The following is a 25884-nucleotide window of genomic DNA, read 5'->3' as shown; positions in this document are numbered from 1 at the left end:
TGTATTAGCCTCTAGAGACACCCCTCGTGTTGTATTAGCCTCTAGAGACATTCCTCATGTTGTATTAGCCTCTAGAGACACCCCTCATGCTGTATTAGCCTCTAGAGACACCCCTCATGCCGTATTAGCCTCTAGAGACACCCCTCATGCTGTATTAGCCTCTAGAGACACCCCTCATGCTGTATTAGCCTCTAGAGACATTCCTCATGTTGTATTAGCCTCTAGAGACACCCCTCATGTTGTATTAGCCTCTAGAGACACCCCTCATGTTGTATTAGCCTCTAGAGACACCCCTCATGCTGTATTAGCCTCTAGAGACACCCCTCATGCTGTATTAGCCTCTAGAGACACCCCTCATGTTGTATTAGCCTCTAGAGACACCCCTCATGCTGTATTAGCCTCTAGAGACACCCCTCATGTTGTATTAGCCTCTAGAGACACCCCTCATGTTGTATTAGCCTCTAGAGACACCCCTCATGCTGTATTAGCCTCTAGAGACACCCCTCATGTTGTATTAGCCTCTAGAGACACCCCTCATGCTGTATTAGCCTCTAGAGACACCCCTCATGCTGTATTAGCCTCTAGAGACACCCCTCATGTTGTATTAGCCTCTAGAGACACCCCTCATGCTGTATTAGCCTCTAGAGACACCCCTCATGTTGTATTAGCCTCTAGAGACACCCCTCATGTTGTATTAGCCTCTAGAGACACCCCTCATGTTGTATTAGCCTCTAGAGACACCCCTCATGCTGTATTAGCCTCTAGAGACACCCCTCATGTTGTATTAGCCTCTAGAGACACCCCTCATGTTGTATTAGCCTCTAGAGACACCCCTCATGTTGTATTAGCCTCTAGAGACACCCCTCATGCTGTATTAGCCTCTAGAGACACCCCTCATGTTGTATTAGCCTCTAGAGACACCCCTCATGCTGTATTAGCCTCTAGAGACACCCCTCATGCTGTATTAGCCTCTAGAGACACCCCTCATGTTGTATTAGCCTCTAGAGACACCCCTCATGCTGTATTAGCCTCTAGAGACACCCCTCATGTTGTATTAGCCTCTAGAGACACCCCTCATGTTGTATTAGCCTCTAGAGACACCCCTCATGCTGTATTAGCCTCTAGAGACACCCCTCATGTTGTATTAGCCTCTAGAGACACCCCTCATGCTGTATTAGCCTCTAGAGACACCCCTCATGCTGTATTAGCCTCTAGAGACACCCCTCATATTGTATTTTCTGTACACATACAAGGCAGTGCTTTAACTTAACATAAAGTCTAGACTAACATGATCAGTTAGCATCTTGTACTGTCAATATCTCTATGCAATTGAAGTGTAGTTCACTTTTAGCTTGTTTATCATAATATATATATATATATAGCATATTGCAAGAATTCAATAAAACAAAACAAGCAGCTCGATACTAAAATATAACATTTCCAGTTTCTGAATATCTCTCATAGTGCATGGTGTATGGATACATATTCAATTATTGGTCTGATGTAAGAGAAGTATGCTTGTGTTCTCGGCATCAGTCTAAGAACATTGTTTCATTTTTTGCATGCAGGAATGCAAGCTTACACAGATCTAGCTTTATTGCTAATACATGCAATATAGTCTGACCAGGAGAGGTTACAATTAATGATAACAGCCAGGTATTATTTACTTTCTTTAGGGTGTAGTAAATTTTGCACACCTAGATGATTGTGGACCATTTGTTGGTAATTGTAAGGTGCATGTTCACATTTATAGAGAGGTTAAACATCATCTGCAGCTTATTCAAACAAGAAACAGCTAATGTGATTGCATAATAAACATTAACCCATTCCAAAATGCTTTTAGTATATGTAGAGAAAATGACATTTGAAACTACAGATAGTAAGTATCTCAATGAATGAATAAAACTTTGTGGCACTGCTGTTTAACTTTGTGGACAGTCTCACCAGTGCTTCTAAACCAGCGTTGAAACCGGGTCGGGTCAACCGCTATTGCACTTTACAAGGAAATTGTGTCTTCTAATGATTGCAAACTTCTCCAAGATGACTTAAATGCAATTTTTGAACGGTGCAAGAAATGGCTATTGAAGCTGAATCCCTTGAAATGTGATAGTATTTGTATTTCTTACAAACGTGTTCCTCCCTTGTGTGCTTATTTTCTGGATGGTCAGCAGATTTCACTGAAGTCAGTAGTGAGATACCTGGGTATATTCATTAACTCTCAACTCAAATGGGGTGATCACATGAAACATCTAGTAGCCAAAGCATCACGGTCTCTGAATTACTTGCGCCATACTCTGTTTTCATGTTCTGCATCAGTCAAAGCAACTGCATACCGGGCTGTAGTGAGACCTATTCTGGAGTATGCTTCCCCAGTTTGGTGCTTACACACTAAGAAGGATGTGACTAATTTAGAAGCGATCCAACGTCGTGCTGCCCGTTGGGTGTGCGGTAGTAGATGGGATACTATTAACCATAACTGGTCTAGGTCTTCAGACTCTTGCCTACAGGAACTTCATTGGCCAACTCTTCATACCAGAAGATCTTACTTTTCGACCAGTCTGACTCATGATATTTCACATAATAGAGTTGCTATCCCATTTTCTAAGTATTTTCAATTTTCTACCACCGTCACTAGATCTCATCCAATGTCGTTATTTATTCCATCCTCCACTATTAACTCCCGGCGTTTTTCCTTTTTCATCAACTCTCCCTTCCTATGGAACACCATTCCTCATCGTATTCTAAAATTGACTAATCCAGTTGCGTTCCGGACTGCACTTCGTCGTTTTCTTTTTGCATAATCTTGTAACTGTTTTGTTTTTCAATCCGTGTATTCTAATGTTATTGTTTTGTGTTTTGTTTTTGTGTTACTGTTATGTGTTTGTTTTTTGTACTTGTATGTTCTGTATGGGGAGCACGTTTGCAGGCTGTGCCTTTTGTGTACCCATGTCTTTGACAAAAATTGATAATCTAATCTAATCTAATCTAAACCGGGTCACATTTTCTCCGGGTCATCCGGGTCTGATCCGGTTTACAAATTATCCGGGTCTGACCCAGATTGGATCACGTGAGAAACGAAATTGTTCGTTTGATGACGTGAAAACTTATAAACGCTATCGCGTAGCTCTTTCGTGAGCCACGCCCACTTATCACATTACAAACATACGCTCAGCCACGCCCATTTATTAGTAAGTGCAGTATGTAGCACGAAACTGAGGGTATCTATGGTGAGGGGCAGCTATTGTTAGCAGGTGATGACCTTTTTTTTTTTTTTTTGGTCTTCAACCTACAGCTAGGCTGAAGTTGCGTCTGGATCCACCCCTGTTTACTCAACACGAATCGAACGCTCAAAAAGGTAGTCTCGCTCGCTCGAGACTAGCCGAAACATGGCTCTTATCGCACGCCTCGGCTTTAATTAATCCGGGTCACATCCGGGTCAAATCCGGGTCTGACCCGGATTGCTGACCCGGATTGCTATCCGGGTCAGTGGGTCATCCTGGTCAGCAGTAGTGGGCCGGTTTCAACGTTGTTCTAAACACAAGAAAGGCTGTATTTGAAAGTTTAGTAGCATTGACACAAGGTAACTTCTATACCAGTTGTGTTTTGCTGCTGGGTTAAAAGGTTTCATAACTTGTTTGTAGTGAAGTGTTGGTGAATTTCGTTGCAGTGTCAAACACTCTGGTCTATAGGGAATACCCTGATGCTGGTATCTATTAAGGAATTAATTATAATTGCCTTTTCAGTTATCGCAAGGCACAAGCTGAGGACAGTATCTGTTCAAGACTAATTGAGTATTGCACGTCAGGCTGGCCTAGTAGAAACAAATTGTCCAGGGAGTTGAAAGACTTCTGGAGATTTCGTGGTGAAATTACACTTAGTGGAACTCTATTACTGTACCAATCTAGGATTGTAATCCCAGAGACAAGCTACTTTAGAAAAGATTCACCATGGACATCAGGGAATCCTACGTTGTAGGATGCGTGTTTCTACTTCTGTTTGGTGGCCAGGGGTATCTAAAGGGAAATGGAAACCTTTATAAAATCTTGTCCTGTCTGTCAGAAAACTACATCTCCTAACAAAGAGCCCCTGATTAGTACACCACTACCCAGCTATCCCTGGGAACGTATTGCTTCAGATCTGTTCGAACTTAAGAATTCTACTTATCTGTTGACAATTGACTATTACTCCAGGTTTGCAAAAGTACAGAAACTGAGTTCGACAATATCATCCAGTGTCATCACTCATTTAAAATCTATTTTTGCAAGGTTTGGTATACCAGCTGAAATTGTATCAGATAATGGGCCACAATTTAGCTCACAGGAAATGAAGGAGTTCTCAGAGACTTATGGATTCAGACATATAACAACAAGTCCACATTATCCACAAGCCAATGGGCTGGTGGAAAGAACAGTAAAACGGTCAAACGTTTGCTTGAGAACTCTTCAGACCCTTACAAGGCTCTCCTCAGCTATAGGGCAACACCTATGCCCTGGTGTGCACTTAGCCCTGCAGAATTGTTGATGGGATGAAGAATACGGACAGACATTCCCCAGGTGAAGGACGAGAGCTATGTACCTGAATGGTCTCACATTACAAACTTTAGAAGACTAGATGAAAGATACAAACAATCACAAAAAGAACACTATGACAAACACCACCAAGTAAGAACACTACCACCATTGCCAGAAGATCAACCAGTCTGGGTAGAAACAAGAGGACTTCAAACACCGGGGCGAGTTTCACATGCAGCTGATGCACCAAGATCATATGTAGTCGAAACAGCTTCAGGCCAAGTAAGAAGGAACCGTGTCAATTTAAGAACTCGCTCTGAAATTGAACAGGCTGTTATTCCTGCTGAGCCCATTGTTGGCCCAAGTAGACCAGTCACCCGATCCCAAACTGAAACTGTTGTAAATCCACCTGATCGTCTCAGGTATTGACCTAAGAGGGGGAGATGTAACATGTAAACTGTAACATATTGTGTTGTAAGCTATGTGTACTATAATGTATGTTTGTTGTTGTAACCTCTATATGTGTGGTGTGCTTTAATTGTAATGATAATCACATGATCAACCACGCTATTCTAAACAACCCACCATGTTCGGTTTATGCAATAATGATGATGAATGCAGCAACTTACCTAAACGATTTTTTTCAAAGAACAAGTATAATACAGTGCACATGATTTCACTGATTTTAAAAGAGCTCTTATTATTAAACTCTGTGATAGTTCAAGTTAGCTACGTCCTGCTTGACAACATCGCAGTAGTAACTTTTTTAGCATTAAACCCTTGTGATGATTATTAAATATCTTTATAGCAAAACACTTTTAGTTACTTTTACGTAAATACACTGGCAGATAGTATGTGTATAGTGCTATACTGGCAGATAGTATGTGTATAGTACTATACTGGTAGATAGTATGTGTATAGTACTATACTGCAGATAGTATGTGTATAGTGCTATACTGGCAGATAGTATGTGTATAGTGCTATACTGGCAGATAGTATGTGTATAGTACTATACTGGCAGATAGTATGTGTATAGTGCTATACTGGCAGATAGTATGTGTATAGTGCTACACTGGCAGATAGTATGTGTATAGTGAATAATTAGCTATATGTGTTACTACAATATAGCAAGGTACTTTTAGTTTTAAACAATTAACAACTTTTATAATTGTAGGTGGTAAGTACTTTTAGTTTCAGTTTTAATCATTTGTATACTTGGCAAGTACTTTTAGTTTTAGTTTCAGTTATTTGTAAACTAGAGCTGTGCGATTATATCGATTATGCAATTAATCAATTGCAATACTAATCATGATATACAATAATCGCAAAAAATTGAAATAATCGATTAATTGGGAATAGTACATTCTTCGTATAATCTACTGTCAAGAGCCAATTGCTATCACCACAGAACCAATCTAATCATAAGTAATGCTTGTAAAGGAAACCTTATGTCACAAACTAGAGACAAGAGCCTGTTAAACTTTTCAAAATGAAGACATTCAGCTCAGAATACACAGAATGCAATTAATTGCATAATCGTGATTACTGGGTAGTAATCACTTGCAATTGTAATTGTAGTCAAAATCGCACAGCTCTATTGTAAACGTTAAGTGATATTTTTAGTTTTAGTATAAGTTTCTGTGTGAAAATTGAGGCACTTTTAGTTTTAGGTTTAGTCTTTTGGCAATCAGAAAAACTTAAGTTTTAATTATAGTTTCAGATAACTAAAAGTAAAAGCCCTAACTAAAACCACTTTTAGTTATAGTTTTAATGAACTAAAACAACACTACCTCTAATCATTCATCAACAGTATAACTAGGCTTGAGCCAGTTATGCTTTGAAAATAGCCTATTATGCTTTTGAGCAGTGCTCAAAAATCCAGCCTATTATACTCAAAATTATGCTGTCAAAATCAAGATTGTGCTGTAGAGTTGGCTGCTTTATTAGAGTATATCATTCTTCTCTGACTGTTGTATTAGAGTAAGTGACTGCTCTATTAGAGTATCTTGATCTTATTTCCACGAAGTGTAAATAATCAGCTAAGAAATAATAAAAATGATAACATTGCACTATTTCTTGATATGAAATATAGTATTAAAGTGTAAAGTGTTTGTGTTTTGCCATATTCTTGGTGCGCGCATTGCGCATTTAATTAAAAATCTTGAAAATCAAGACACACGGTAGTGTGTCGTGCGGCCCAAGAAGCCGGCGCGTAACACCCGTGAGTATATTGACAGGAAGAATGAAAACGCAATTTTCGCACCTCCGTAGCTCTGTGCTTCCTTGATGAAACAAGACGATTTTTGCTGTGGACATGCCCCCCAACTGCAGCACTCCACATTCCAAATTTGAGCGAAATCGCTTCGCGCGTTCCCGAGATATTCGACTTCAAAAATTGGCTCAGTTTCTTCGTTTTTTTCTTCTTATTTTTCTTTTTTTTGTCGCACACTTACAAAAACTGCTATAAAACTCGCACGCCATATCCGATTGCCTTGAAATTTGGCACACAGAAGGGGGATATAAAGGCGCATCTCTGTACCAACTTTGGCTGGAATACGATAAACAGGCAAAGAGTTATGAGCGATTATTCACGAAAAGTAACACCAATATGTTGTCACGCCTACAGGGTAAACCGCGTATGGGAAGAAGCTGAAAATCGGTGGGTGAATAGGTTAACTATTGAACCTCAAACCTTTTGTGGTTTGAAAGAAATCGAGCTAAAAACCAGGAAGATACAACGAAAAAACCAACAGTGTGTAACAATTACGCAATCGAGATTAGCTAATAAAAAACGACTGCTTGCCACGCCTACCAGGTAAACCGCTTGGGGTAATGCTTTGAAAATCGCTGTACAGATGGAGTTATCATCTTAGAAAATCTCTTCAATGGTGTAGAAGAATCAGACTTAAAACCACGGAGTTATAACACGAAATCCAACTTAGTGTAGCAAGTGCGAGATCGAGATACTCTAATAGAGCAGTCATCCTAATAGAGCAGTCATCCTAATAGAGCAGTCATCCTAATAGAGCAGTCACCTGAAGAGAATTCAAGAGATCAGCTAGAAACAAGTAACCTGTATAGAGATCAGCTACAAACAAGTCACCCTGTAGAGAGATCAGCCACAAACAATTCACCCTGTAGAGAGATCAGCTACCTTGTAGGGAATTCATGCAACTATAGAAAGAGATAATTCAGCTAGAAGAAATCACCTTGTAGAGTTCAGCTACAAAGAAACCACAATGTAGAGAGTTCAGCTACAAAGAAACCACCATGTAGAGAATTCGTTTACAAACAAGTCACCCTATAGAAAGATCAGCTAGAAGAAGTTACCTCGTAGAGAGTTCAGTTACAAAGAAACCACCATGTAGAGAATTCATTTACAAACTAGTGACCCTGTAGAGACATCGGCTAGAAGAAGTTACCTTGTAAAGAGTTCAGCTACATAGAAACCATTCTGTAAAGAGCTCAGCTGCAAGCAAATCACCTGTACAGAATTCAGCTACAAACAAATCACCCTGTGTTGATAGTTCAGCTACAAAGAAACCATCATGTAGAGAGTTCAGCTACAAACAAATCTCCCTGTAGAGAGATCAGCTAGAAGAAGTTACATTGTAGAGAGTTCAGCTTCAAACAAATCACCCTGTAGAAAGATCAGCTACAAACAAATCTCCCTGTAGAGAGATTAGCTAGAAGAAGTAACCTTGTAGAGAGTTCAGCTACAAAGAAACCATCATGTAGAGAGTTCAGCTACAAAAAAATCTCCCTGTAGAGAGATCAGCTAGAAGAAGTTACCTTGTAGAGAGTTCAGCTTCAAACAAATCACCCTGTAGAAAGATCAGCTAGAAGAGGTCACCTTGTAGAGAGTTCAGTTACAAAAAAAACCACCATGTAGAGAGCTCAGCTACAAACTAGTGACCTTGTAGAGACATCAGCTAGAAGAAGTTACCTTGTAGATAGTTCAGCTACAAAGAAACCATTCTTTAAAGAGCTCAGCTGCAAACAAATCACCTGTAAAGAATTCAGCTACAAATAAATCACCCTGTAGAAAGATGAGCTAGAAAAAGTTACCTTGTAGAGAGTTCAGTTACAAAGAAACCACCATGTAGAGAATTCAGCTACAAACTAGTGACCCTGTAAAGACATCAGCTAGAAGAAGTTATCTTGAGAGAATTCAGCTACAAAGAAACCATTATTTAAAGAGCTCAGCTGCAAACAAAAAAACGATTATTTAAAGAGCTCAGCTGCAAACAAATCACCTATATAGAATTCAGCCACAAACAAATCACCCTGTAGAGAGATCAGCTAGAAGAAGTTAACTTGTAGAGAGTTCAGCTACAAACAAATCACCCTGTAGAGAGATCAGCTAGAAGAAGTTACCTTGTAGAGAGTTCAGCTACAAAGAAACCACCATGTAGAGAGTTCAGCTGCAAAGAAATCACCCTGTAGAAAATTCTGCCACAAACAAATTGCCCTGTAGAAAGATCAGTTAGAAGAAGTTACCTTTTAGAGAGTTCAGCTACAAAGAAACCATTCTGTAAAGAGCTCAGCTGCAAACAAATCACCTGTACAGAATTCAGCTAAGAGAGATCAGCTAGAAGAAATTACTTTGTAGAGAGTTCAGCTACAAAGAAACCACCATGTAGAGAGTTCAGCTGCAAAGAAATCACCCTGTAGAAAATACAGCCACAAACAAATTGCCCTGTAGAAAGATCAGTTAGATGAAGTTACCTTTTAGAGAGTTCAGCTACAAAGAAACCACCCTGTAGAGAGATCAACTAGAAGAAGTTACCTTGTAGATCGTTCAGCTACAAACAAATCACCCTGTAGAGAGATCAGCTAGAAGAAGTTACCTTGTAGAGAGTTCAGCTACAAAGAAACCACCATGTAGAGAGTTCAGCTGCAAAGAAATCACCCTGTAGAAAATTCTGCCACAAACAAATTGCCCTGTAGAAAGATCAGTTAGAAGAAGTTACCTTTTAGAGAGTTCAGCTACAAAGAAACCATTCTGTAAAGAGCTCAGCTGCAAACAAATCACCTGTACAGAATTCAGCTACAAACAAATCACCCTGTAGAGAGATCAGCTAGAAGAAATTACCTTGTAGAGAGTGAAGCTACAAACAAATCACCCTATTGAAAAATCAGCTAGAAGAAGTCACCTTGTAGAAAGTTCAGTTACAAAGAAACCATTCTGTAAAGAGCTCAGCTGCAAACAAATCACCCTGTAGAGAGATCAGCTAGAAGAAGTTAACTTGTAGAGAGTTCAGCTACAAAGAAACCATCATTTAGAAAGTTCAGCTTCAAACAAATCACCTGTAGAGAGTTCAGCTACAAACAAATCTCCCTGTAGAGAGATCAGCTAGAAGAAGTTACCTTGTAGAGAGTGAAGCTACAAACAAATCACCCTATTGAAAAATCAGCTAGAAGAAGTCACCTTGTAGAAAGTTCAATTACAAAGAAACCACCATGTAGAGAGTTCAGCTACAAACTAGCCACCTTGTAGAGACATCAGCTAGAAAAGTTACCTTGTAGAGAGTTCAGCTACAAAGAAACTATTCTGTAAAGAGCTCAGCTGCAAACAAATCACCTGTACAGAATTCAGCTACAAACAAATCACCCTGTAGAGAGATCAGCTAGAAGAAATTACTTTGTAGAGAGTTCAGCTACAAAGAAACTACCATGTAGAGAGTTCAGCTGCAAAGAAATCACCCTGTATAAAATTCTGCCACAAACAAATTGCCCTGTAGAAAGATCAGTTAGAAGAAGTTACCTTTTAGAGAGTTCAGCTACAAAGAAACCATTCTGTAAAGAGCTCAGCTGCAAACAAATCACCTGTACAGAATTCAGCTACAAACAAATCACCCTGTAGAGAGATCAGCTAGAAGAAATTACCTTGTAGATAGTTCAGCTACAAACAAATCGCCTTGTAGAAAGATCAGTTAGAAGAAGTTACCTTGTAGAGAGTTCAGCTGCAAAAAAACTATTCTGCAAAGAGCTCAGCTGCAAACAAATCACCTGTACAGAATTCAGCTACAAACAAATCACCCTGTAGAGAGATCAGCTAGAAGAAATTATTTTGTAGAGAGTTCAGCTACAAAGAAACCACCATGTAGAGAGTTCAGCTGCAAAGAAATTACCCTGTATAAAATTCTGCCACAAACAAATTGCCCTGTAGAAAGATTAGTTAGAAGAAGTTACCTTTTAGAGAGTTCAGCTACAAAGAAACCATTCTGTAAAGAGCTCAGCTGTAAACAAATCACCTGTACAGAATTCAGCTACAAACAAATCACCCTGTAGAGAGATCAGCTAGAAGAAATTACCTTGTAGATAGTTCAGCTACAAACAAATCACCCTGTAGAAAGATCAGTTAGGAGAAGTTACTTTGTAGAGAGTTCAGCTACAAAGAAACCATTCTGTAAAGAGCTCAGCTGCAAACAAATCACCTGTACAGAATTCAGCTACAAACAAATCACCCTGTAGAGAGATCAGCTAGAATAAATTACTTTGTAGAGAGTTCAGCTACAAAGAAACCACCATGTAGAGAGTTCAGCTGCAAAGAAGTCACCCTGTAAAAAATTCTGCCACAAGCAAATTGCCCTGTAGAAAGATCAGTTAGAAGAAGTTACCTTTTAGAGAGTTCAGCTACAAAGAAACCAATCTGTAAAGAGCTCAGCTGCAAACAAATCACCTGTACAGAATTCAGCTACAAACAAATCACCCTGTAGAGAGATCAGCTAGAAGAAATTACCTTGTAGATAGTTCAGCTACAAATAAATCACCCTGTAGAAAGATCAGTTAGGAGAAGTTACTTTGTAGAGAGTTCAGCTACAAAGAAACCATTCTGTAAAGAGCTCAGCTGCAAACAAATCACCTGTACAGAATTCAGCTACAAACAAATCACCCTGTAGAGAGATCAGCTAGAAGAAATTATTTTGTAGATAGTTCAGCTACAAACAAATCACCCTCTAGAGAGATCAGCTAGAAGAAGTTACCTTGTAGATAGTTCAGCTACAAACAAATCTCCCTGTAGAGAGATCAGCTAGAAGAAATTACCTTGTAGAGAGTTCAGCTACAAGGAAACCGAGCTCAGCTGCAACCAAATCAGCTGTACAGAATTCAGCCGCAAATAAAATCACCCTGTAGAGAGATCAGCTAGAAGAAATTACCTTGTAGATAGTTCAGCTACAAACAAATCACCCTGTAGAAAGATCAGTTAGAAGAAGTTACTTTGTAGAGAGTTCAGCTACAAAGAAACCATTTTGTAAAGAGCTCAGCAGCAAACAAATCACCTGTACAGAATTCAGCTACGAACAAATCATCCTGTAGAGAGATCAGCTAGAAGAATTTACCTTGTAGATAGTTCAGCTACAAACAAATCTCCCTGTAGAGAGATCAGCTAGAAGAAATTACCTTGTAGAGAGTTCAGCTACAAAGAAACCATCATGTAGAGAGTTCAGCTGCAAAGAAATCACCACTGCCCAAATTTCAAGGCAATAGCTCTTTCCAATCTGAAGTTATCAATTGCCAAAGTTGACAAATTGGATGTGTATGGAAGGCCCCTTTTCGCAAATCCGGTCATATATGTATTATATATATAATTTGTACATTTACTGATAAAATATTTAAATTACATCTACTTCATCTTTTCTTCTTCCTGTAGTAAAGAAAAAAAACATAGGTTAAAAAAGTCCCAAAGCTGGCCTATGGGCCGGCTTTGGGGTATACAAATACAAAAAGAAATGAAATCTAATCCAAAACAGCCAAGCTGTAAAAAAAGTGTGCGGCCCTCAGAAAGGCTATGGTGAAAAAAGATGTGAAATCCAAGGTGGCGGCCAAGAAATGGCTGTGATGGTAGGTTAATGGTAAAAATTTTAATAACGACAATTCAGGTGAATTTTTGTGCCGCTTCACAAAATTTACCTGAATTGTCATTATTAAAATTTTTACCATTAACCTACCATCACAGCCATTTCTTGGCCGCCACCTTGGATTTCACATCTTTTTTCACCATAGCCTTTCTGAGGGCCGCACACTTTTTTTTACAGCTTGGGTGTTTTGGATTAGATCATCCTATTATGCTGGAATAATGTTTGATGCTTTTGCTAGCCTATTATGTTTGAAATTATGCCGGCATAATTGGTGCAAGCCTAAGTATAACCTGATAGAAGATCAATTGAACTGTTAGGATAACAAAACAAAGTAACATGAGGCAACTGAGTGTTTTGAAATTCCTTGTTTGTATTCACATTCTACACGATGATAATAGACATTGACTGCTTGTATATACATGTAAAAATTTTTACCTCCACCAACATTAATACATTTTGGCTAGGCTCATGAAAGTATCAGGTCTGATTATCTCGGTGCCTATTTTCATAACCCTACTATTATGTAAGACAGCAACATACACAAGTGTTCTACTGTGTACAATAGCTACATACAGTAGAGTTGGGCTGCTAAGCGCATGTGTCTATTAAGTGCATATTATTCATTAAGCATATACGCATTAATTTTCTTTTAATTAACCATGGATGATAAGCGTACGTGATGATAAAGCTACACACAGGAAGAAATGGCAAGAAAAAGATCAAAGTACTGAAAAATTAATGTCTCCTCCAGTGTTTTACATCTCGCTTAAGGTCTTCCTTTGCTGTGTATACAGCAAGTCAGCCATCTGGATAGTGATATATAATCTTGTTTATCATGAAGGATTTCACCCAGTAATGGAGTCAAATATTCTTACACACTGGCATGGTGACTGGCACAAACTATTAACTATTATATTACAATGTAGGGTTACACTTGCCATGATTATTGCTATGCGCCTAACAGATAGTATGATTTTTACAAAAAGTTTTCTTCAAAAATGTAACTGGAACTTCGAAAATAGGGCATGTGAGCACATAAAAATTGTCTACTTTTTCAAAACTTTGATGTGTCATAACTTTGTATTCCATTATTGTTTGGCCATGAAATTTTCAGCACTTATTAAACATTTAGGTGGCTTTAAAATACAAGTTACAGAATGAAAATACTCTAAATCCTAGGACTAACGTATGAGATTTTTATGTGGTGGGGTGTAGTTTGTGCCCACATACCATATTTTTGCAGGCCCAGTCACAAATTTTAAGTGTATGCACTTAACAAACCGAGTCTTACCCGACTTTACAGTAATTATAAAATCTCTGTTACTAAACAATGAATATCCTGTATTTCCAGATAGTATGTGTTTAATTTTGTTAACCATTTAACTTCTTTCATAATTCAAGCAGCAGGTAATATAGCTGTTTCAGCATAGAACTTGATATAGCAATCAGCAAACACAGATGTTGATACAGTAGCACTTTCTGTTTTGTTTATTGACATGTACACTACACCTTATTATTGGCAGCATGATTATTAATAATGTGACATGATATTTTTAAACAACCTAGTAATTCATGCAAACTTTTCATAACCTATTCTTGTTACCATTTAGCTACACCACAAAATGTGATGGCTGGTGTGCAACAGCTTAAAGTGGTGGATAACTATCAACAGAAAAGGAGCCAATCACAACATCAACCACAAGATCAGCATGAAGTACAGCATCAAAATAGCCAGTATCCACAATGTCAACCACAAATCAGGCACCAAGAACAACAGCAAAAGAGTCACCGTCAACGGGATCAGCCACAAGACCAGCATCAAGTACTACAACAGCAACAAGAACAAACCCAGCCACTGCAACTGCAGATAAACAATTTGGTGATACAGTTCCAACAACTACAAACAACAGTCAGGGACTGATCCAGAGGGGGTGGATGGGGTGGCTAGCCACCCACCATGCATGGCCTTGCAGCCACTCAGATTTGCATTATTTAATAATGCCAAATATTACTGATCATGAACACTCTTTCGTTATAATCAATATAAACTAAATCCCTGCATTGCATCAGATTTCAATGCTAGCTGGCTATAACCTTACAGTAGATGCATGGTAGCAGTATAGCTACATGAATTTATCTATGATCATGGGCAGTATTAACTATCACCAGGTAGAGGACTTCTTGAAGGAAATAATATATTATGGGGTCTGCTTTAGGATTGAGTCAATTTTACTTTTATGTCTGCAGCAATTCACCCTAAGATGTCGAATAATGCGACTGCCCCAAACGCTAAGTAGTGAAAAACATACTGAGAATATAGTAGTTGTAACCTTTAAGGTGATGTTTCTTCTTGTGGGGCATGTCATTAGTAGGAGATGATATAGTTCACATTTAGTTATTCAATGGAGTAAATCTAAACTATCATCTCCTACATATCACATATGACAGAGGAATGTGCAGTATGTGCACAGGAGTTACAGATGTATTACACTTTGTCTTAACCATACATTACATTAGGCCAGGCAAACTTGATTACTAGTTTCTCATCCATTCAGATTTCCATGTGGGTGGGAGGTCAGATTCGATTGTGGGATTGGCTGTCTTCATTATTGTCTGTGGTGCTTTCTAACCGATCCTAGGCAAGGCAAGAAGCAAGGACACTTTACTTCATGCTTTCTAACATTTCATGACAAGGGAAGTCATATTTCTACAATATATCCTATACTTCAGCTGATTCTGCTGACCCGAGTGGGCACTATTTAGACTCTCTGAATTCAAACTGCAACTAAATGTACAAAGAATGCTGCATCTCCAAGTAAGCAGAGAGGTATTGACAGGAAAAGGCATGCTAATTTTACCCTACCAAATTCTAAGAAGCAAAAGGACAAGAACAAAGAAACTGTAACTGAACCAGAGGATATATGTGCTGTGTGTGACGAGCCAATCTTAGAATGGTCAGAAACTAGTGATGGACAGGAGGCTATATTTTGCGAAGGCCGTTGTAATGCCTGGATGCACCGTAAATGCAGTGGACTATCTTCAACCTTATTTGATATCCTTAGTAATGAATCGAAAGAACCTTACCGCTGTTGTCACTGCATTTTTACACATCAAAGAGATGAAATTAACATCCTAAAACAACTTGTTGAGTCTTTGACTGAAAAAATTTCTAGCTTGGAATCCAACAACTCTATCACGTCCAACTCAACTTCCAAAACTCCGAATTTAATAGAAGCTAACCACTCCATCACAACTTCTGAAACTCCAATAAGTAATCATAATCACATTCGTACTCCTTCCTCAGGTCTTGTTGAACCTCCCAAGGCAAAATCTGATAAACTGTTTAATGTGGTCATGTATGGAATTAAAGAATCCCAACCAAACAGTTCACGAGCCACTAGACTAAAACATGACATGGAAGCCATGCAAAATGTGCTTACTAATATTGATCCTGCTCTCTCTAAGTCATCTATTAGGGATTTCCATCGACTAGGAAAATACAATACCTCCAATCCAAAACCCAGACCTATATTAATTAAATTTCTTCGCACTTTTGATGCAACATCTGTCTTATCTAAAAGATCCTCAGTACCAAGACCAATTCTAATCAAACCTGTCATGACCAGAGAAGAAAGAGCAATCGAAGCAGTCTATCTGAGAACAAGGTGGCAATTAGCTCAGAATGGCACTGACAAGAATTTTGTCAAGCTAAGAGGAAACAACGTTTATGTCAACAAGAGTCTCTTTGGCACAATTGAAAGGTCCAGCAGCACAGAATCATATGTAATGACTCCTATTACTACCAACGATCATTAAGTTATTAACTTTGACGATAAGAGCAACTGTACATATTACTTAACTTCTTTCTCAAGAATTTATCAGTTACAGCCACCCACCTTCAATCTAAACTCTCCTTAGCAACTGTACGTATGTATGTATGTATGTAAATAAATATGTAAATAAGTAACATAGGGTAATGTACAAGGCTGTTGGTACAAGTTACCTTCAGGCCTTTGGTGTGTTTACACCATAAAGTTTTAAATAATAATAATAATAAAAGAAAATACTCCAAATCAAGCTGTCTGTTATATATAACTAAAACCTTTTAAGAACTATTACTTACGTATTAGCTACCACCTTTTCTGAGGTGCAAGTGACATTTGCTGTGCTGTAAAATGATAACCAGCCTTCCTAACATCAAAATACGTGTGCACATGATTGATAACAGCAATAATGAAATTAGAGGCAGTGGGGTATAGGGATGTGGGTGGGGATGAGAAACAATTAATCAAGTTTGCCCGGCCTTATTATGTTCACAAGGGCATGCTACTAGCTATGTGCTTCACTGTACTAGCTATAGATGATAATATTGTCAGCCCTTCCTCCCTGATGTAACTACCAAGACATTCAATACTCTCATCTTAAAATCTGGGCCAGCCACCTACCTTGGTTTATTTCTGGATCAGTGTCTGCATCTCCTACTGGTATATGTGCACAGGTGAAAATTAGTAAAATTTTAAAGTTGGTTAAGTAGTGAAAAGCATACAGGGAATATTATAGCTATAACTTTTAAGGAAATGTTTATACCAGTAGGAACATTTGATCAGTAGGAGATGATATAGTTCACATTAAGCTATTTAATGGAGCAAACCTAAGCTATCATCTCCTAGTGACTCCTACATATCACATACAAGAGAGGAATATACAGTATGTACACATGCAGGTGTTACAGATGTATTGTTCTAACCATTAATGTTAACTCATGATCAGACATTATTATGTGCATAAGAGCACAGTGCACATGCTACTGTGCATGCGCTTCACTGTACAAGCCAAACAATAACAGTGTCAGCTCTTCCCTGATGTAAATAATAAGACATTCAGGACTCTCAACTTAAAATCTGGGCTAGGCTGGGTAGCCACCCACCTTCATTCATTTCTGGATCAGTGCCTGACAGTTATAACAGAGCAACAATCATTGTCATTTACTTTAGCTGCTGAACAGGAAAAATCACAATCTCTAGAGAAAAAATGTCAATCACTAGAATCTACTCTAGCTTCTGAACAGGAAAAGTCTCAGTCATTAGAGAGTAAATGTAAATCGCTAGAATCAGCTCTAGCTTCTGAACAAGAGAAAACTTGGTCACTAGAAGCAAGGTGTCAAACCTTGGAGTCCAATTTGGCAGCTGAACAGCAGAGGTCCCAGTCAAGATATCTGAATCATGAGGAGAGGCTGAAAGAAGTTGAAGACACAGTTGAACAACTGTGGTCAATTTCAAGGGAAGAAGTCAACCTTACTAATAAGATTATAGGCACAGGAGGATGGGGATATGTCACTGAAGCTAATTTCAGAGGAAGGAGAGTGGCAGCTAAATGTCTTCATACAGCAATTACATCTCAACATAACCAGCAACTGTTTGCTAAAGAGATGAAAATCTTTGCTCGTTGTAGGCATCGCAACCTACTAGAGTTTATTGGAGCTGTTCCTGATCACCCAGCTATCATTGTCACAGAGTTGATGGACACCAACCTCAGAGAAGCCTTGAGTGATGGAAGTGCCACTCCAAATCATATCCATCCCATCTGCATGCACGTGGCTCAGGCACTATTGTATTTGCATGGCATCCAGCCTCACCCCTTAATCCATCGTGATGTCAGTGCTCCCAATGTACTACTGAAGGCTGTTAATACAGGATGGATAGCCAAGTTGTCTGATCTTGGTTCAGCACAGTTTGCTAATATTGCACAGACCCTTGCTCCTGGATGTGTGGTGTATGCTGCTCCTGAAGTTCGTCAAGAAAGTACTGCTCATAATCAGACCACTAAGATGGATGTCTACAGTTATGGAGTGCTCTTGATCGAGATCCTTACCAGACGCATGCCTCTTGGTAATGTTGCAGATCTGATCACTACCATCCAACCAGCATGGCCAAAGTTTTTTCCACTGATCAGGCAGTGCACTACCAATGAGCCATCCAGGAGACCAACTATGACAGAGATAATTGATACACTGAATACCATAACTATATGAAATGAAAATCTTGCTGAACTGGTATAGCTAATTTTAGGATGTTTCAATAAATAACCAGTTTGATATTTTTGTACTAATAGCTTTTATTGAACTTTTGTTTTTGTTAGGAATATTTAATGCTATAAATATTATAGTTGCTAACCAGTTACAAGAATGTGTATTTTGATTTTAAAGTATTGCACCTCAAATAGTGTCATAAGAACTGATCATCATCTAAAACAATATGTATATGATGTACAGCTATAAGAGATGAAGTATAAATAATCACTGTGAAAAAGGTGAGATATAAGATGGTATTTCCAGTGGCTTATTGAATACAAATAAGCCTTAATATAAATCCTGTATTATACTCATGTTATACTTTAGTATAATGCATACTATACTATTGCATGTATGGTTTCAGTTTAATTACCACAATACTTGGAATAGCTTATATCTGATATAATGCCCACACTATACTATCACATATATGGTTTCAGTATGTTTAACACATCCTTATAGGGATTGTTAGTATAATACAGGTTATACCAAGCTTTTTTGTATTCAATAAGCCACTGGAAATACCATCTTATATCCCTCTTTTTTCACAGTGAATTATAGTACTATCTGAAGTTACAAGTGTAAGTTGTAATATTTAGAGAACTTAGCTTTTGAAGCTCTTTAGCATTTTAGTAGAGCGGCATAGCACAAAAAAATGGGCATTTCGTGCACTTTGTGATACAATTATGAAACTTTCCACACAAATTGTGCTCCTAGTGACATATGTTTTTTGATGTAGAGCCATCACAGATTTGACCTTTAGTGACCTTTAGAGCCATTTTCACTGAAAATTAATCATTTTTGTCTTTATCTCCGGTCCCTGAGGCATTGTTTTACACTGTTAAAACATAGTATCAAATTGAAGGTGTTGATCCAAGAACTATATTGACTTTAATTTTGTTCGAAGTTTGCATTTCATTCCACTACAAAGTTATGATCAGTGTTGGGAGTAACATGTTACATAAGTTACGTAACATTATTACTTTTGTGGTAACTAAGTAATACAATGAAATACGCTATTAAAACAGGTAATATAACTCAAGTTACTTTATTTACAAATGTAACGCGTTACCTAAGTAATATAGTTACTGTAACGAATCTAATATTACTAATCTAATATTATGTAATATTGTTAATCTAATATTATGTAATATTATTACTACAAGTAATGAAGTTACTAATCTCAATAGTAATCCTCTGAGTAACAACTAGCCACAACGAAGTAACGAAGCCTACTGAATGAAGCTTATTCACCAGCTTCTTACTTATAACCAAGATTTGCACATTGTCCAACAACGAAATCATGTCACGTGATAAGGTGGTAGTTTTACACATGACAGCAGCTTAAGGCTGTGGACACAAAGTAATATAATATGTAATATTATTATAGTTACTTTATTTTATGGGTAACAAGGAGAGTACAACTTATATGGAAAGTTTCATAATTGTATCAAAAAATTCACAACTGTTGCACTATGCTGCTCTACTATTTTAGATTATACTGTATTATGTCAAGCTAAGTAAATGTTGTGAAATATACAGGGAAATATTGGCTGCCATCAATTGGTTGAGAAGCAGGACTCATGAGCTTAGTATGCTTAGTAAGTGCATATTATGGTTTTGAGCAATTTAATGCCCTAAAACCTCTCCTATTAATTATGACCAGTACATAGTGCTCTATTGTGTGCCAATTATAACCAGATTTGCGAAAAGCAGACTTTCACACATCCAATTCTATGAAGTTGGAGACCCATAAGTTCTTAAACCTTAACCAAGTTTTTTATGCATAGGCACATATATAAACCTGAAATTTTATCCATCTATTAAGCTATACAACAATAGAGCGGCATAGCACCAAAAAAATTAGTATTTTGTCACTTTAAAATATACAATTTTGAAACTTTTTCCACACAAGTAGTGCTCCTTGTGACATATGTTTTTCTGATGTGAAGGGAAGAGAAGTGGCTAAAGATGTAGTTGAACATGAAAAGAGCAGTCAAGGTCTTAGGTACATCTAATACCTATAGTAAATTAATTACATAAGATACAGCACATGCATACATCTTAGGTATATTCTAAGTTGATTTTTACAGAGCAATCCAGGCCAGATACATTTTTCATAATAAGAGCATAAAAATAACAATTATGTGTGACTGAATTTGCAAAATGGGCCATCTAGATCTAATTTATCAACTCTGACAATTTATTAGCTACTTTAGAATGAATAATACAGCTATAATCCCTTGAAATTAACCTTTGCTCAGTGTATGGTAAGCATGCACCATGCATAGAGTAGCATAGTGCAATAGTTGAAATTTTCCATAAGTTGCACTCCTTGTGATATGTATTTGTGACCAAATTTTGAAAAATCGCTATATGGGAATGTGTGAATAATTAGAATTTTCATGTTTAGCGAGTTACTATCAAAAGGACAGTGCAGTTTTAAAAATATTTCAAGTGTAATATAAGGCATTGCGAATGGCTTACAATCGTACACAAGTAGATTTACACAGTAAATTGTGGTATTTGATTATTAAATATTATAGATGTAAATTGCGCCCATATGGCTGATTTTCCAAAATTCAGTCACATTTTTGGTATAATGACATTGAATATTTGACCTTTGGTGACCTTTACAGCCATTTTGTATTGAAAATTCATCATTTTTGTCTTTATCTCCATGAGGCATCATTTTGCACAGTTTCAAATTAAAGGTACGGTGCTGCTAAAATGAACTACTCAGGTTTTATTTGAAGTCAATAGGTGATTGCATTTCAAATTTACGTAGCTATGATCATTTATATCAGCCATGAAATTCAATGAATTACTTGCCCATTAGTAATTTACACCCCATAGGCAAAGAGCTTTATGATTTATAAAAATGATAAATGATCATAACTTTGTAGTATAGCTCTTATATAAACATCTATAATTTGATACATGTAAAATAATGCCTCAGGGAAATAAAGACAAAAACAATCAAATAAAGGTCAAATCCATGATGGCACTATAATATGTAAATCTAATCTTTTGCACAGTGCTTATCTCTTTTATTAATAATTTTTAGGCTTAAGCCAATTATGCTTTGAAAATTGCCTATTATGCTTTTGAGCAGTGCTAAAAAATCCAGCCTATTATGCTCAAAATCAAGATTATGCTCAAGAGTTGACTGTTTAATTAGAGTATATCTGCATTTCCTGACTGCTGTATTAGAGTATCTCAATCTTATTTCCATACAGTGTGAATAATCAGTCAAGAAATAGTAAAAATAATACTACACTGCAAAGTTTTTGGTTTGAAATGTAGTAAATGTGCAGTGTGTTCATGTTGTGCAGTATTTTTGGCACGTAAATTGTGCATTTTAATTAAAATTCTTGAAAATTGTCTCTATTATGCTGGTATGCTTGATGCTTTCGCTAGCCTATTATGCTCGAAATTATGCCGGCATAATTGGCGCAAGCCTAATAATTTTATTTAATGCAATATAATATAATTGGCACAGTTTTGTGTATTGGTTATCAGAGACACTGAAACTTCCACATTTATTTTAAAAATTACCAATTTCATTTGTTTTGTGTACTTGTAATATAATTGGCACAGTTTTTGTGCATTGGTTATCAGAGACACTGGAACTTTGTGCATGTGCAGATTGACCTTGAGGATCCCAGCAGTGAATATCCAAGCAGCAGACGTTATGCCTTCAATCAAAGATGAGGTTTATATACATGCACATTCATTTTAAAAGGAACTATATAGCTTCATACAATCACATCAAATATTAGTTCGAAATAAAATAAAGCATTTAATATGTAGAATTTCAACCTATTATTTTTTGGTATAGAATCAATCATAGTTGCCTGCATCAGCATAATTGGCGCAAGCCTAATAATTTTATTTAATGCAATATAATATAATTGGCACAGTTTTGTGTATTGGTTATCAGAGACACTGAAACTTCCACATTTATTTTAAAAATTACCAATTTCATTTGTTTTGTGTACTTGTAATATAATTGGCACAGTTTTTGTGCATTGGTTATCAGAGACACTGGAACTTTGTGCATGTGCAGATTGACCTTGAGGATCCCAGCAGTGAATATCCAAGCAGCAGACGTTATGCCTTCAATCAAAGATGAGGTTTATATACATGCACATTCATTTTAAAAGGAACTATATAGCTTCATACAATCACATCAAATATTAGTTCGAAATAAAATAAAGCATTTAATATGTAGAATTTCAACCTATTATTTTTTGGTATAGAATCAATCATAGTTGCCTGCATCAGCTTTTGCACTTCTAAGTATACTGGAAACAAGCAATACAGTAATGATGACCTTATTGCAGTGTTTAAAGCTGTGTACTGTATTAGCTTCATCAAATTTTTCCCCCATTAACTAAACATTGTGTTATGAAGTATTCGTGTGATCATGTCTGCAAGTACACATTTCACTGCTTTTATTATAGCTACAGCTAACACAGTCCTTAATAGCTTGCATATAGTAAACTTTATAATATATAGGACCTAACCATATTATACACATGTGTGTACACTGTTGGTTATCTCCTGTTATTGTCATCTCTGTTGAACTTGTCAATTACAATATCCAAGCTGATTGTTTTACATATTTTACACACATCCTTTTCTATTGATAAAGTAACTAAATTAGTTATCTTAAATGCACAGAACCAAAAAGTATTTATTATTGGCATTTATCATTGTATGCTTAGATAAATATGTGATATGCTTTTGGAGCTAAAAATCATGCATTAAAATTTTCTAATTAAAGATCACCAGCAAATTTTTTTGTTCATCTGTAGTGCTATTACATAATTTCAAGGATTGCTAGTCCAAAGTCCTCAAAAATCATTATCTTTGTGCTCAAATTCATGCTATCGAAAACAAAAATAATTATGCTTGAGAACTAGCTAACTGTGTAATGTGGCCCTCATAATGTGCTAGGAGGGCTCTCCTCGAGTGTAGTCTTCACCCCAGTTTTAGCTACAGCAGCGCTAGCTGCTTTAAGCTTTGGCTGCTCAATGACTAACCATTATTATCGAACCTAATACACAGCATACAACTACAAAACAAGGTACTGCTTATAATATTATAGTCTACAAAAGGTAAGTGATGTAAGGTGCACAGGATGTGATACAATAAAATGTGTGTAGTGTCAGCTACAACAATTAAAATTCAAGAGCATGATCTATATTATACCTTCCATCTTACTAACATAGCCAAATAAGTACAAAACTTAGTCTCTATACTCTAACAGATCATAAGGTGAGTGCAACAGTTAAACGTTAAGCTATAAAAATATCCTAGTGTAACTACTTATGTCATTCTACCCCTCAGTTACAACACATAATTAATCATTACTTTGTTACACAGCCCTCATCTCAGTTAGAGTCTGTCCCAGACTCTACAAAACACAACAGTCTAATAAGGTTTCACTCATCTTCCAGTATAATCAAATGCTTCACTTGTGGTACTCTCACAAAGTTTAAATCTGTTTCTTAAATGCACAAAGAACTTCATAAAATTATGCTACCAATATGGTAGGCACTCCAGCGATGTTTTACTGTTAAGGTTATAGGGTCTGACACTTGTTACCAGCTTACCTTCAGTGCAATTTGTACACTAACTATTCAGTTCTATTCAGGGGCGAGAACAGTACTCCAAAGTCGGGGGCAAATCCTATGGAGTGGGAGTAATTTAGAAAGCATCATTAACTGTGTCTTATGTGGAGCATACCAATACTAGGGTATGCCCTCATATGAAAATTTGAGTGCTCTGAGATTGAATCTGAGAGCATTTTCAGTGGACTTGTATGCTTGAAAAGGATATCTCTACATCATAATGACTACCATTAAAATGCTATACTGTAGACACATGAGTCTGTGGACTTTGAAATAGCTCCATACACCTGATTATGTACAGATATACATCTTTTAACAGCGGAAATAACTTTATATGTATCCGATGAATGCTCTATTAGAGTAGTTAGTTGACTGCTTTATTATTATTAGACTATATCAATCTTTTAAACTCCCAACACTGATTCAGCTGGTTTTCCATTTTTGTGAGACCTTTAGCACAAATTCTATTACATTAATGCAAAGTATAGAGTGGGAAATGGCTAACATGACTAATAATATGGGTCTAGGAAAAAGTGAGAGGCACTGTTCTTCACTCTCCAAAAGTGAGGGGAAGTTGCCTCCTCTGCTTTCCCATTTCTTCACCCCAGATTCTATTGTAGTAACAATCACTTTGTAGCAATATCACTGATTATACTGTTCCAAGATAATCATAAGAAAGATTGCTAACCTAGAAGTATAGTGGGAACACCTGAATAGCATAATAGGTGAAACTTTAGGGCTCCTGATAGCAAATTTTTGATCTAAGGAGCTATGAATATAAACTCCATAGTTTGAAATATCCATGTAATAATCTAGCATTATGCTGGCATAGCACTCCAGCCTATCAATCTTCTATTATGCTGGCATATTTGACGTAGGCCTAATAAACTGAGTAAGATATAGTTCTAAAATCTCTTATTAGGGCATTTCACGCTGATTAATATGGAATAACTGAGTCTCATATAGCTGTACCAAAACAAAAACAATAATTTTTAGTAATTAGCTAACAGCATACAACAATAATTATTCTATAGAGTTTTGTACAACTGAGTGGTAGAGCAAGTTAAAATACAATAATAAATTGTTCGAGTTTAGAGAGGTGTTACAATTGCTGGGTTTTCACACAGCTAGCTAGGACTTTTCAGTTTTATAAATGCTAAATAATTCCTAGGCATTTGAATATCTGAGGTTCCACTGTATATATACACACAAAATAATTATTGGATTGCAGCAATAATTATTAAATAATCACTGGATATCCCACTTCCAGCAACTACATGATTATAGTCAAATATATTCGTAGGTTGATTATCCAGTCTAGATTCTGCTTACTATTAACTGTAAAAGTGTATGTTGGTAGACGCAGAGAGTGCATGACAACACATGCATGCTGTTCAGCACAAAAATATTTTGTAGGATTTATAGAGATAATCAATCATGAGACCTCTTCTCTTTAGGACCAAAATGCTCTAATAGAGCAGTCAAGTATACTCAATAAGCCTTCATTATAAGTATGCTATACATACAATATCCATGCATTGATTGATTGTCTGTATTGTTTATAAAAAAAATTATATATGTGAAATTTTGAAATTCAAAATTTCCAATTTCCCAAGACTGACAGACCAGACATAATAATATTTCATGTATATACCTAGTCTGTTGTTACACTATAGGGTGGATAGACATCTTGTATTAACAGTAACACACTCGCTACTCTAATAGAGCAATCACTTTAGGTTTTTGTTTAACTGAAAGTTTCAATACTTTAGATAACTTATTAAAAGTTCCTAGCTATT

The 25884-nt window shown here is 36.9% G+C and overlaps 2 protein-coding genes across 5 annotated transcripts in view; both read left to right on the top strand.

Annotated features, from left to right (window-relative positions):
- The window catches only part of LOC136257281 (uncharacterized), a 265717-nt gene that overhangs the window by 71253 nt on the left and 168580 nt on the right, over positions 1-25884 (top strand). The window lies entirely within an intron of this gene.
- Positions 17220-18638, top strand: LOC136257286 (mitogen-activated protein kinase kinase kinase 7-like). Its single transcript, XM_066050387.1, has one exon. It carries the CDS (start codon positions 17805-17807, stop codon positions 18405-18407), a length of 603 nt encoding a protein of 200 aa, XP_065906459.1. The 5' UTR covers positions 17220-17804; the 3' UTR covers positions 18408-18638.

This window comes from Dysidea avara, chromosome 6, assembly GCF_963678975.1.
Source record: "Dysidea avara chromosome 6, odDysAvar1.4, whole genome shotgun sequence".
Taxonomy (NCBI): Eukaryota; Metazoa; Porifera; class Demospongiae; order Dictyoceratida; family Dysideidae; genus Dysidea; species Dysidea avara.
The sequence above is the reverse complement of the archived record's forward strand: the minus strand, read 5'-3'. Positions and strand labels throughout refer to the sequence as shown.